The sequence below is a fragment of the Palaemon carinicauda genome, chromosome 7, assembly GCF_036898095.1.
Source record: "Palaemon carinicauda isolate YSFRI2023 chromosome 7, ASM3689809v2, whole genome shotgun sequence".
Classification (NCBI taxonomy): Eukaryota; Metazoa; Arthropoda; class Malacostraca; order Decapoda; family Palaemonidae; genus Palaemon; species Palaemon carinicauda.
In genome coordinates, this window is record NC_090731.1 from 22,751,964 (window position 1) to 22,766,607 (window position 14,644).

The 14,644-nt window shown below is 39.1% G+C and overlaps 1 protein-coding gene across 2 annotated transcripts in view; it reads right to left on the reverse strand.

Moving 5' to 3' along the window:
* Positions 1–6,257: 6,257 nt before the first annotated feature.
* LOC137643898 (RNA-binding protein NOB1-like) overlaps positions 6,258–14,644 on the reverse strand; it is a 64,544-nt gene continuing 56,157 nt past the window's right edge. For both annotated transcript variants that reach the window (XM_068376645.1, XM_068376646.1), the window contains one exon: positions 6,258–6,463. In XM_068376645.1, coding sequence (XP_068232746.1) covers positions 6,321–6,463 — 143 coding nt within the window. In that variant the 3' untranslated portion in view covers positions 6,258–6,320. The remainder of the gene's footprint in view (positions 6,464–14,644) is intronic.

Here is a 14,644-nt window from a genome sequence, read left to right on the forward strand (position 1 = left end):
GAAATGAAAAAAAATTGCAACATTTTAAGAATAATTTAGCCGGAGAAGGAAAAAAAAAATGTGCTTTCTAAGGCTCCCTTGAAAGATGGTGATTCCAGTTATGATAATTTAAAAAGTTGTAAGTGAAGGGTTTTTAAAAATTTTAGAATGAAATCTAACTATTGTAAAACCACAAAAATTCTATAATTAAATAGACCTGATTGCTGGAGACTTATAATGACAGACTTAAAGATATCAGTTGTAAATACATGAAAATTCTAATTCCAAATGCTTAAGTACCAAATTTAGCATGATGTACTGTATATCCTATAAAGGCCAAGTTTGAAAATTCCTTTCATAAAAGTATCTATCTATATATCTATGCACGCTCTTTTGCCTCTCACATCTATCCCCTATCACCTAGAGCTTTCATCACTCCATTCATCCACCCAAACCTGAGCCTATTTTCTTGTATTTCTTCCATCACCTCTTGCATTCATCACCATCTAAAGCAGACGTCCATTTTCCATTCTCTTTACATGGCCAAACCACATCATATCCACTCTGGCTGCTAATTCATTTCTTACAACCGTTCTTACCCTCACTAGTTTGTTCCTTACACTATTTAGTCGAGATACACCAGCCATACTCCTCAGACACTTCATCTCGAACACATTCAATTTTTGTCTCTGTCACTTTCATTCCCCACAACTCCAATCCATATATCATAGTTGGTACAATCACTTTCTCATGTAAAACTCTCTATACATTCATTCCTAACCCTCTATTCTTTACCATTCCCTTCACTGCCCCCACCAATTTACATCCTTCATACACTCGGACGTACATTTGCTTCCATTCCACCATTTGTAGTAACAACAGACCACAAGTAATTATTCAAACTGATCTACTTCCTCAATTAACTCTACATTCAATACGCCATTCAACCTGGCCCACCCTCCTTCCTCAAGCATTTCATAACCTTACTCTTACACACATTAACTCAACTTCCTTCTCTTCAAAATGTCACTAATCAACCAAGCTCCTCCTCAGAGTCTGTACCCAATACAATATCATCTGCAAACAATTAATTCACCTCCCACTCATGATCACTCAACCATCAGTTTCAATCCTCAACAAGGCACTGCAGCATTCATCTCTCTCAAAACTCCATCAACAAACAAATTGAACAACCATGGCGATATCACACATCCTTGTTTCAGTCCCTCTCACTGGGAACCACTCGCCTAATTTCCTATTCTATCACATGCTTTACTGCCTATGTATAAACTCTTCACTGCTTGCATCAACCTTTCATCAATTCCATATAACTTCAACACGTTCCACATTGCTTCCCTATCAACCCTATCATAAGCTTTCTCCAGATCCATAAATGCAACATACACCACCTTGCCTTTTGCTAAATATTTCTCGCATATCTGACCAAATTTAAAAATCTGATCCACACACCCTTTCCCTCTTCTAAAACCACCCTGTGCTTTTAAGATTGCATCCCATGTTTTATCCTTAATCTTCTTAATTAACACTCTACCATACACTTGTCAAGCCACACTCAACAAGCTAATAGTCCCTTGAATTCCAACACTCATGCACATCTTCCTTACCTTTATATAAAGTAACAATAAAACACATACTGTACCCAATCCACTGGTACCATTGACAACATGAAACATTATTTATATTAAACAATCTCAGTTACACGAACTTCTTTTAACATCTTAGCCCTCACACCACCCAAACCAGATGTTTTACCTGCCTTCATTTCATCTAGTGCTCTATTAATTTTCTCTCTTGAAATCTTTCATTCTCATCTCCCAAAGGGCACAGGGCTGTTATGACTGATTTGTGGTTTGCAGAGTCTGAACTTTTTTCACACCTTCTACATAATGGTCTATCTATCTATTTACAAAGGCACTTTCCCCAAATTAGGTGAGTAACCAGCCAACATAACGAGAAAAAAAAAAAGGGGACTTTTCCTGTTTCTCTCAGCCTGACAAGGGATTCAACCAAATTTGGCTGGTACTGCTAGGGTGCCACAGCCCACTCTCCCCCATTATCCACCACAAATTAAGCTTCATATGCTGAATCCCCTACTGCTGTGCTACCTAAGAGGTCATCAAGGTAACCGGAGGAAGCAGCAGGACCTACCGGAACTGCGTCACAATCGCTCGCCATTCATTCCCATTTCTAGCACACTCTTTTGTCTCTCACATCTATCTGCCTATCACCTAAAGCTTTCTTCACTCTATCCATCCACCCAAACCTTGGCCTTCCTCTTGTACTTCTCCCGTCAACTCTTGCATTCATCATCATCTTCAACAGACAGCCATTTTCCATTCTCTTTACATGGCCAAACTAACGACACAATTCATATCCACTGTAGCTGTTAAATCATTTCTTAACCCATTGTTACCCTCAATACTTCGTTCTTAACCCTACTTAATCTTGAGAACACCCACCAAACTCCTTAGACACTTCATCTTGAACATATTCCATTTCTGTCTCTTAGTCACTTTCATTCCCTTAATTCCAATCTATACATCACAGTTGGTACAATCACAGCCTCATATAGAACTCTCTTTATATTCATTCCTAACCCTCTATTCTTTACCACACTTCACTGCCTCCAACACTTTACATCCTTCAATCACTCTCTGGTAAAAGATGGAAATGTGTAACAATCTAGATTCTTCCCAAATGTAATAGGATATCTACCTTCTATGCTAAGGGATCCAGAATAAGAGAACTAAACCCACTATCCTTGTTCTGCCAACAATATCTGGTGTTCCCAGCCAGTCACGTGACCCATCCAAGTAATGACCACACCCAACAATGCTTAACTTTGCAGATCGGACGAGAAGTGGGGTTTTCAAAGTGGTACAGCCGTTGATCAGTGAAGTTGTGAATATAGTTATGTGTGGGGCGACCCCATCAGTTTCCAATCTCTAAACACTGACAAATGTAGCAACCATTCAACTGGAAGAACCGAGACTCTTTCTGCTTAGCTGAACTTTTGATTTATGGTAAGAATTCTATTCTGATTATGCAACATACTTCACATGGAGGTACCCTGTACCCCTATGCACTCCTTACAAGATATCTAAAGAAAGAGAATGCGGGACAAGATTACCCAAAAGAATACCTTTGTAAAAGTGCATAGGACTGCTAACAAATTTGGGGCAACATATTAGCTTCAGTTCCAGTAACCAACTATTTTATCAATAAGGTTACATTTATAACTACAACAGGTCTAAAATAGGGGAAAAAATGCCCCTCAGAGACTGCCCAACATTGAGGGATATAACTGTTCTCTCCCTTTATCGCAAAACCCACATGGGCTGATAACAACCGCAAAAAAAAACTCAAAACAGACCTGAAGGATTGGGTTTATGGAAATAGCCGAGTACTGGGGCATATGAGACCATTTAATATCCAAGTGGTACTAGGGTAAAACCCTGCACTCTCACTGATGTAAAAGTTAAAGAGGTTGGACATGACGGAAAGGAAACGGGAATGGAGGTAAAGTAAAAGGACATAAAACCAAATGCAGCTAGGGGCCGAAGGAACGTTGTTAAGGACTAAGGGTAATACAGTATACAACGTGAGATCTGACCATGAAAATGCAGCTTTCGAATCACTTTCCAAGCCAAAATCCCCCCCAGTATTCTCCCCCTACTTCACTATACGGATTCCTGTATCATTCTGTTCATGTTTAATCAAATTATCCTTAAAATCATAAAGCATTGCTGAGGACACATAAATTCCCAGAGGAAAAGCTACCAATATTTTCAAAACCTGCACTGCTCTGGCAGACACATTAAACATTCCTATGCTTAACCTCCCTATCTGCTATGTGATTCCACAAAATGAAAATACTTTCATTTCCCGCTCAGTATTATCCCAATACTAATCACACATTTCCTATAAAGAACACACTTGTTTTTACAAACTACTGTACACACTTGGTGTGGGATATTGCAAACGGAGCAAATCTGTGCACCAAAAAATTTGGAAGACATACCTTAAAGCTGAAGAAACAAGTTCTATCGCAAACCTTTCAATACATTGTAAAATGACACAAAGTGGAAGAGCTGCAACTAATCACAAGTGGATTTCCTCCCTCACACGGGAGCCAAATAATTAGGCAGCAGGCAAGCATGGTTGGGGAGCACATCACAGGACAGCGATCATACCGATGGGGAGAACTGTTGAAATTTCTAAACTTGCACTTAGGGGTTGGGCAACAGCAAGGAACGTTGATAAGAATTACTGGAAGTCCAGTTTGAAGAGGAAAATGAAGAATGAAAGTCGGGCTTTACCCTGGTATCGAAATCTCTTCTAAGACAAATTGCTATAGAAACTGACAAAACATAAATAAGAAGTACTTTTTAATCATAGAAAGAAATCATGATTGATGGTGTACAAAAATTGGGATGTTGTGGTGTAATTGCAGATACTGTATTAAGGCCTGTCAAAGATGTTGACTCTTGCCTAAAATCTATAGGTGAGATTTTTGGTAGAGAGGTTAGGAATGAGGCCCTTGTAGAACTTTATTAATGAATTTTTGTTCTAAATTGTTCAATAAATTTATGTTTTAAATTGATCAATAAATTTATGTTCTAAATGTGTGAACAATATATCAATGCATAAATATTTGAATTTTCAAATGTATGCACGAGTTTAAATGTAGTTTTTTCTTAATTTCACACATGAAATTATTAAATTTTCTTCAATTATATAAAGAACATTATGGCAACTTGAGCTGTGGACAGCTTGTAAAATCTATTGAATGTTTTAAAAAATTTTATTCTTTGAAAGAACATTCCATTAACACTGAAATATTTGGCCTAGATTTTCTTTTATTTCAAGATTAGGTCAGTACTGTAACTCAAAGTTGAAAATAAGAATTTCCTTTTTTTTTTTTTTGGATAAGGACCATTTACATTAGAAATTAGTAATTTTAGAGATAGAGTCCAATGCCAAGACAAGCACTAATGGGGGGTAACCAAAGGTTTTAATGTGGAAAAACAGACCGAAGAATTAAAAGGATATATCTTGAACTAAAAGACTATGATCTAAGTTAAGGTGTTAATCTGAATGAGTCAAACCTGGTTCCATTAAACTGAGATGCATCGCTTCTAATTTACCTACATTTTGTTTTCCTCAATCTTGCTGTCTAACCTCAACTTCTACCTCACCAATGCAGGGTTTTCTAACAGTTACAATTCAACACTGTTATGACCACCCTATCCTTAGCACTTGTCAATAGGGTCAATTCTGTATATCCAATACCCCCTAACCTGAGACAGGATACCATATTTTCAAAACTTAAAATAAACCATGTAATTACTGTACTTTGGATAGGCTTACTACCTTAGCTTAAATTGTCCAAATTCTAAATGTAAAATCAGTTTTAACAACAGGATGTATCTACAAAATTTTCCTAGAGATTTTTTGTTCAGCCTCTCCTATAAACCAGTTGCCTCTGTGGCCCCACATTATTGTTTGTCTTGGAAGAGGACTTTTGACTTTAAAAATACAGAATCTAAACATAACAAAAATGAGTTCAGAATAGTTGGAAAAAATCAAATCACCTGATAAAACTAAATTTTCAACTTACAAATACCGCATATTTCATTAGTACTGCGATACCTCACACCAATGAAAAGACACTTACCTGTGCGGATAACTATAAAAAGAATGATTGCCAGTATTAACACCAAGAACCTATCTACACTGGTGAAGTACATCTTGGCTAGACGAGACCGACTTTTTAGGTTAACATACAACGTACTACTGCAGGGGTGTGATTAGTTAAAACTGAAAATTAAAAAAAATTGAGATTTAAGTACTGTTTTCATACCTGCAACTAAGCCAAGAATAATCAAATGTGATTGGGCATGAGAAAAAATATCCAATTATAAGGTTTGGTGGTATAACAAAGTTCACACCTCACAGACTTAAAAATATTAAAGTAGGTAACTGGACATAATGACAAATATCTAAAATTTCAATTAGGTTTAAGCATTATGTTCCTGATGAAGATCAACACAAAATCATGTGCAAAATGAAAGTCAGTAGATTACTCATTTAACAGTGCAAGGTTTGAAATGATTGATTTGCTTGCAACTGTAAACATACCTACCAGGTAGTCAGTAGAATTCAGATGGGCAGCAGTAGAAACATCAAGTCTCTCTTATTGACACAACTGTGAAAATCATAATATAACTGTACATAAGGGATATCAAACTAATTACTGGTAATTAAACATTTAATACTCTGATAACAATGCAAACTTCAAAGCTAAAGTTTCTTAATATTCACTTTTTCTTCTTTTTGTATTTCTTTGTCCGTTCATTAGGGTTCTTCTTCTCCCAATAATAATGATTGTGGCACCTGTCCGCCATATATCCTAGTTGGGCTGCACGGGAATAGACATCTCGAATTGCAAACGGAGCAGCATCTGCAGCAAACATAAAATAATCATTACATAACTTAAAATTTTATTTTGCTTGATTTAAATGATTATGTAGGGTTATTTAGCTTAAAAACTAATTTTAAAGCAACCGGTATTTTTCATAGCTATAGAACCATGGGTCCTTTAAAATAGGGAATGTCTACAGCAAAGATGGAATAGATGTTGAAATATTTAACAAGGTATTCAACAACAGGGGGCGAGTAGCCCCACCCATTTTCTTATCAAAGAATCTTCACTTTTGATTTTTGTTTTGGGACTGAGGGGATGGTTAAGGTGAGAAGTTTAATTTTAAAAGAACCAGGCTTGTATAGCCAGGAAATATACAAATTACTTTTAAAATCTATTATTTGTTCCTAATTTTATACAAACCTGTCATCCTTTAAAGCATGGAAACCACGTTATACGTGGGCAGGAAGTCCTGGAGCCAAACTGCTAGGTTTTCTTTCTTTCCCAGAATATGAGAGTTTCCCTGGCCCAATATGGGAGCAAGTGAGATGACTCCACCAACCTTCTATCAGTGCATGATAGGGATGAGTAGGCTTATAGGACATAGCCTGTACCTGGTAATAGGTCAGTCAATGAAGGAATCTCCGTCCCTTCCCTGGCCAGATTCAACCTGGAATTAAATACCTGGTGCATGGTGGCCAATAGGTTGATATTCCTCCCTCCATCCTACCCATTGTTAAGGGATGATAGCAGAAAACAGCTTACAAATCTACTGTAATATAAATAAAGCTCAGTAACGTAACTTTCCAGCATCAATGTCCGATCTAATGTGTAACAGGGCAACTGCTTTAGAATCAAGTGAGGGATTACTCTAACAGGAACCATATTAGAGGTTGATGTCATAAGAAATGGTAGGCAATCACTGACACTTATAACAGATACAGGAGTCAAATACACAAAGGAGTGTTAAGCAAAGAGGTGATGGGTCCTAGGTCTGAAGCATAGTTTACACAGGCACCAGAGCTTTCTCACTCCATTCACTGCCACTTTCACCATAGCCGAAGCCTTCTTTTTTTCCCGAATAAAACTGTGGAAAGCACTACCGAGGTCACTGGCACTGGAATCACTGCTCGTCTGGAATTACTGGCACCAGGGACAAAGGGGGCCAAGTAGCCTTAGATAACATCATAAAAAATGACAGGAGCCCATCTGCAAAAGCTAAGCACTAGTAGGTGGTAGTTGGTATAAATGAGTTTCCAGCACATGCTGAATGATGTAGATCCAAATTCTCCCTGCTCCAGAAGAATATACCCTAAACTCATAAAGTGCTATACTGTAGAGAGAGAGAGAGAGAGAGAGAGAGAGAGAGAGAGAGAGAGAGAGAGAGAGAGAGAGAGAGAGAGAGAGAGAGAGAGTGTGTGTCAGCGAGAGAGAGGTACAGTAGTTAGTGTATTGATTGTTTGTTGTGAGAAAGACTGTTGGTATAACTGAAATTGTTTGTTTATGTTTTTAGCTAGGTTAGGACAGTGGTGCATGTCTTGGGTGAATGTTCTTTTTTATTTGAGTACTGCTAGAGGCAGTTGTGCGTGTGAATGCTTGATTATCATTATTATTTTCTTACCAGCGTGGAAGTGTTTTGTTTATTTTGACAGTAAGTACATATTATTTATCTTTGCTAGGAGTGATTCTGAATAATAGAAACACTTTATTATTTATCTTTGATTATAGTGTAATAGTTTAGTTAGCTAGGAGTGTTCGTAAGTGGTTTTCTTTTTTATTTTGCAGGCTGTAATTCCTCCTTTGGAGAGATATTTGATGTGGTATTGATTGTTGACGACCTGGCTTGCGATAAGGAAATTGATACAACCACTCAGAATTATAAAATTGTTGATGACCCGGACTGAATGAACTTTCGACTGCTGTTGTTGTGATGATGATGATGATGATGATGATGATGATGACGATATCCAGGACCCCAATCAGGGAGGTAGTTGTGGAAAATTGCCACACAGTGGACTGTTAACCACAAAGCTGTGGTAGTGTGCTGTTAAAGACAATTCAGCGTTGTGTGGGCAACAGTGTTGGTGCAAATAGAATATATCATATAAACATACATATTTTGGTGTTGGTGTGCAGGTTAATTTTAAGTTTTGTTGATTTATTTGAATGGTGGTATGGTTAATGTCTATTTTGTGTTATGTGTATGATTAGTGGTGTAGGGGAAAGTTTGTGTTGCGGAGACAATTGTCTGTTTGGTGTGATCAAGGGTGTGGGGGTTGTTGTTGCAACATCCCGCCACATTATTTTGGTGCCCAAACAGGGACTACCAAGGTGGGATTGATAGCTGGACTCTTGGACGAAGGACTGATAGGTTACGAAATTAGATTTAAGACGGAAAAAATTGGAAGAGTAGAACAAGTTACTGAGGGAGGAACTGCGGATGATTAACGAGCGTGAGTAGAAGTTGTCCATAGAGAAAGAGAAGTTGTCCGTAGAGAGAGAGAAGTTGTTGCGTGAGAATGCGAGGCCGAGTTGTGAGAACGAGGAGACACGAAAGGAACTGAAAGCGCTAAAGGGAACTGTAGAGAGAGTGGAAGAGGGTGTTGAGATAAGGATGTGCGAGAATGAGGAACAAATGGAAGCTATGATGGGTCAGGTAATGGGAATGATGAAAACTTTCATGGGTGAAAGTGTAGTCGGAGGAGTATCCTTAGTTTCGGGTAAAGGGTTGATAGTGGAAGAAAAGGCTAGGGTAAGTGATAATGGGGAAGGTAGTGATAGTGAGATTGAAGATAAGGGAATCAGGCATAGTAAGGATGAACAGAAATGTGATAGGAAGAATGATAAGAAAGGTAAAAGTAATGTGAAGAGGGAAAAGAAGAAAGGTCAGGATGAGAGTGAGGATGATCATGAATGGGTGAAAGTGGTAAGAAAGAAAATGGGTAAGAAGGGAATGGTTAAGGATAGGAATTTGAGTGTTGAATTGGATTAGTTATATTCAAATGGGGAGGAAGGAAACGAGAAGGGATTAGGCAGTGAAGATAGTAGTGAGAATGAAGTTGAAGTTTGTAAGACAGTGGTAATGAGAGAGGTACCAAGGTGTGAAAGGTTTAATGAACATAGCAGTAGGGATTTGTATGACTTTTTTACGGAGTATGAAAGGTTCTGTCAGGCTAAGTATGGTGATAGTAAGAGAGTTTGGGCTAGGCAGTTAGGAGAATATTTAACAGGGTATTTGTTGACGATGTATGGTGTGATAATGAGTGTAGGGGCTGTTGATTATGAAAGTGTGAAAAAGAGAATAATTGAACAGCTAAAACGTATGAAATGGAGTGTTAGGTATAAGCGTTATGATTTTGATGAGGCACGGATGAATGTAGGAGAAGCAATATCAATGTATGTATGTAGGTTGGAAACGTTAGCTAGGAAGAAGTATGGGGATGAGGGTGTAAACGAGAATAAGGAATTAATGAGGAAGTTTTTGGCTACTGTACCTGAGAATGTTGCTGAGTTTATTCATTTGAAACGTAAGGAGAAGATGAGGTCGACGAAAGAAAGATGGACATGGGATGATATTTTAGAGATAGTTGAGGATTACAAGTTGGATAGGTGTATGAAAGAAAGTAAATCTGTGAGTGTAAGCACTGGAATGGAGGAAAGTGTGTCAGACTTTGTTAGTTTTAGAGATGCAGTTATGAGAGGACTGATGAGGGTAGCTGATAGTGTAGTATTATTATTATTATTACTTGCTAAGCTACAACCCTAGTTGGAAAAGCAAAATGCTACAAGCCCAGGGGCCCCAACAGGGAAAATAGCTCAGTGAGGAAAGGAAACAAGGAAAAATCATATATTTTATAAACAATGGCATTTAAATAAATATTTTCTATATAAACTATGAAAACTTCAACAAAACAAAAGGAAGAGAAACGAGATAGAATAGTGTGCCCCCGTGTACGCTCAAGCAAGAGAACTCTAACCGAAGACAGTGGAAGATCATGGTACAGAGGCTATGGCACTACCCAAGACTAGCAAACACTGGTTTGATTTTGGAGTGTCCTTCTCCTAGAAGAGCTGCTTACCATAGCTAAAGAGTCTCTTCTACCCTTTCCAAGAGGAAAGTAGCCACTGGATAATTACAGTGCAGTAGTTAACCCCTTGGATGAAGAAGAATTGTTTGGTAATCTCAGTGTTGTCAGGTGAATGACAGAGGAGAATCTGTAAAGATTAGGCCAGACTATTCAGTGTATGTGTAAGCAAAGGGAAAGTGAACCGTTACTAGAGAGAAGGATCCAATGCAGTACTGTCTGGCCATTCAAAAGACCACATAACTCTCTAGCGGTAGAATCTCAACAGGTGGCTAGTGCCCTGGCCAAACTACTACCTAGGAGTGTTAGGGTGAGTAATGTAGGAATACATGTATGGACAAATGAAGGGTTTAGGCAAGGGAATCAGGTTTGGAGAGATAGGAGTGTTAGTGTGCAGCGAGGTAGGTCAGGTAGTTGTGTTCGTGAAGAGAAGTGTTACAGGTGTGAGAAAGTAGGGCATAAAAAAAATGAGTGTAGATGGGCGTTAGGAGCATGTCTCGGGTGTGGAGAGACAGGGCATCATATTAGCGAGTGTAAGAAAGAGAAAGTGGTTAAGTGTTATCGATGTGGTATGACTGGACATATAGCGAGTGGATGTAGGAGTAATCGTACGAATGTGATTTGTGGCAATTCTGGTCAGAATGGGCATTATGTGAGGATGTGTAGGGAACAGCGTGCTAAATGTACTGAATGTGGTGTAGATGGGCATATTGCTAGGGTTTGTAGGAAGAAGAGATTAAGCCAGCCAGGATGTTCAGGAAACTAGGTACTCAGAGGGTTCAACTCGGTGAGTCCTGTGTGTGTGGCAGGTATAGGATCAATGTTCGTGAGAATGGGATGAATAACTGGTTAGAAATGAGTAAGAATGAAGCTAGTATGAATGAGAAGTTAGGGTTGGAAAATAAACAATTAATGTTAGTTGAATATAGGAAAAAGAAGCGTGTGAAATTTAGTCAGGATACAGTGCAAGGGAAATTCATAGGTATAAGTAGGAATCAGAAAAGGCATGACTGGGGTGTAAATGTACAGGTGAGTATGGAAGATAAATGTGTTAATACAGATAAATCATGGCTGAGTATGAATGATACCTATAGTGTGTGTGGTTTTTCCTTAGACGATGTAAAAGAAAGTATCATGAATACGAGAATAAGAGATAGGAGAATGATAAGTAGTACGAATGAAAAGTAGAAAATGGTTTGGAAGAAATGGATGAATTGTTGATGGATATAAGTGAGATTTTAGGGCCAGATGATAGTAAGGTAGATGGGATAGTGCATGATATATTAGATGATAGGGGTATAGATGAGAATTGGAATAGAACATTGAATGATAGTGATAAGGAAGAAGTGAATGAGAGTATATGACGCAGAGGTCTGCGACTGGGTTATGAAAAAAATTAGATAAGTGTTGTGTGAGACGGATTTGGCAAAGTAAAGTGGGAGGAAGGTGGAGGATTGATGTTTGTATTATTTTTATTTATTTTTTGCTATTTGAGAGAGAGAGAGAGAGAGAGAGAGAGAGAGAGAGAGAGAGAGAGAGAGAGGAGGTCATTAGTGTATTAATTGTTTGTTGTGAGAAAGACTGTTGGTATAAATGAAATTGTTTGTTTATGTTTTTGGCTAGGTTAGGACAGTGGTGCATGTCTTGGGTGAATGTTCTTTTTGATTTGACTGCTGCTAGAGGCAGTTGTGCGTGTGAATGCTGGATTATCATTATTATCTACTTACCAGCGTGGAAGTGTTTTGTTTATTTTGACAGTAAGTACATTTTATTAATCTTTGCTAGGAGTGATTTATTATTTATCTTTGATTATAGTGTGATAGTTTAGTTAGCTAGGAGTGCTCGTAAGTGGTTTTTTGGTTATTTGGCAGACTGTAATTCCTCCTTTGGAGAGATATTTGATGTGAAATTGATTGTTGACGACCTGGCTTGTGATGAGGAAATTGATACAACCACTAAGAATTATATAATTGTTGATGACCCGGACTGAATAAACTTTCGACTCCTGTTGTTGACAATGATGACGATGATGATATCCAGGACCCCAATCAGGGAGGTAGTTGTGGAAAATTGCCACACACTGGATTGTTGACCACAAAGCTGTGGTAGTGTGATGTTAAAGACAATTTGGCGTTGTGTGGGCGACAGTGTTGGTGCAAATAAAATGTTATTTTCATTAGTAAAATAAATTTTTGAATATACTTACCCGATGATCATGTAGCTGTCAACTCCGTTGCCCGACAGAAATCTACGGTCGGGATACGCCAGCGATCGCTATCCAGGTGGGGGTGTACACAACAGCGCCATCTGTGAGTAGGTACTCAAGTACTTCTTGTCAACAAGAACTCAATTTTCTCCTCGGTCCACTGGTTCTCTATGGGGAGGAAGGGAGGGTTCTTAAATTCATGATCATCGGGTAAGTATATTCAAAAATTTATTTTACTAATGAAAATAACATTTTTCAATATTAATCTTACCCGATGATCATGTAGCTGATTCACACCCAGGGTGGTGGGTGGAGACCAGCATACATGTTAACAAAGAAGCTAAGTATCCCGTATTTCATTTTAGCAGTTATTCAAAATAACAAACATAAAATAAATAAGTACCTGGTAAGGAAGTCGACTTGAACTATTACTCTGCCTTTTTTAAGTACGTCTTCCTTACTGAGCCTAGCGGTCCTCTTAGGATGCTGAACGACTCCTAGGCGCTGAAGTATAAAGGGCTGCAACCCATACTAAAGGACCTCATCACAACCTCTAACCTAGGCGCTTCTCAAGAAAGAATTTGACCACCCGCCAAATCAACCAGGATGCGGAAAGCTTCTTAGCCTTCCGTACAACCCAAAAACAACAATAAAAAGTATTCAAGAGAAAGATTAAAAAGGTTATGGGATTATGGGAATGTAGTGGCTGAGCCCTCACCTACTACTGCACTCGCTGCTACGAATGGTCCCAGGGTGTAGCAGTTCTCGTAAAGAGACTGGACATCTTTGAGATAGAATGATGTGAACACTGACTTGCTTCTCCAATAGGTTGCATCCATAACACTCTGCAGAGAACGGTTCTGTTTGAAGGCCACTGAAGTAGCGACAGCTCTAACTTCATGTGTCCTTACCTTCAGCAAAGCAAGGTCTTCTTCCTTCAGATGAGAATGTGCTTCTCTAATCAGAAGCCTGATGTAGTAAGAAACTGCGTTCTTAGACATCGTAAGAGAAGGCTTCTTGATAGAACACCATAAAGCTTCTGATTGTCCTCGTAATGGCTTTGAACGTCTTAAATAGTACTTAAGAGCTCTTACTGGGCAAAGTACTCTCTCTAGTTCGTTCCCCACCAAGTTGGACAGACTTGGGATCTCGAACGACTTAGGCCAAGGACGGGAAGGAAGCTCGTTTTTAGCCAGAAAACCGAGCTGCAAGGAACATGTAGCCGTTTCAGATGTAAAACCTATGTTCCTGCTGAAGGCGTGGATCTCACTGACTCTTTTAGCTGTTGCTAAGCAGACGAGGAAAAGAGTTTTTAATGTGAGGTCCTTAAAAGAGGCTGATTGGAGCGGTTCAAATCTTGATGACATTAGGAACCTTAAAACCACGTCTAGGTTCCAGCCTGGTGTGGATAACCGACGTTCCTTAGAAGTCTCAAAAGACCTAAGGAGGTCCTGTAGATCTTTGTTGGTGGAAAGATCCAAGCCTCTGTGGCGGAAGACCGCTGCCAACATACTCCTGTAACCCTTGATCGTAGGAGCTGATAGGGATCTTACGTTCCTTAGATGTAACAGGAAGTCAGCAATCTGGGTTACAGTGGTACTGGTTGAGGAAACTGCATTCGCCTTACACCAGCTTCGGAAGACTTCCCATTTGGACTGATAGACTCTGAGAGTGGATGTCCTCCTTGCTCTGGCAATCGCTCTGGCTGCCTCCTTCGAAAAGCCTCTAGCTCTTGAGAGTCTTTCGATAGTCTGAAGGCAGTCAGACGAAGAGCGTGGAGGTTTGGGTGTACCTTCTTTACGTGAGGTTGACGCAGAAGGTCCACTCTTAGAGGAAGAGTCCTGGGAACATCCACTAGCCATTGCAGTACCTCGGTGAACCATTCTCTCGCGGGCCAGAGGGGAGCAACCAACGTCAACCGTGTCCCTT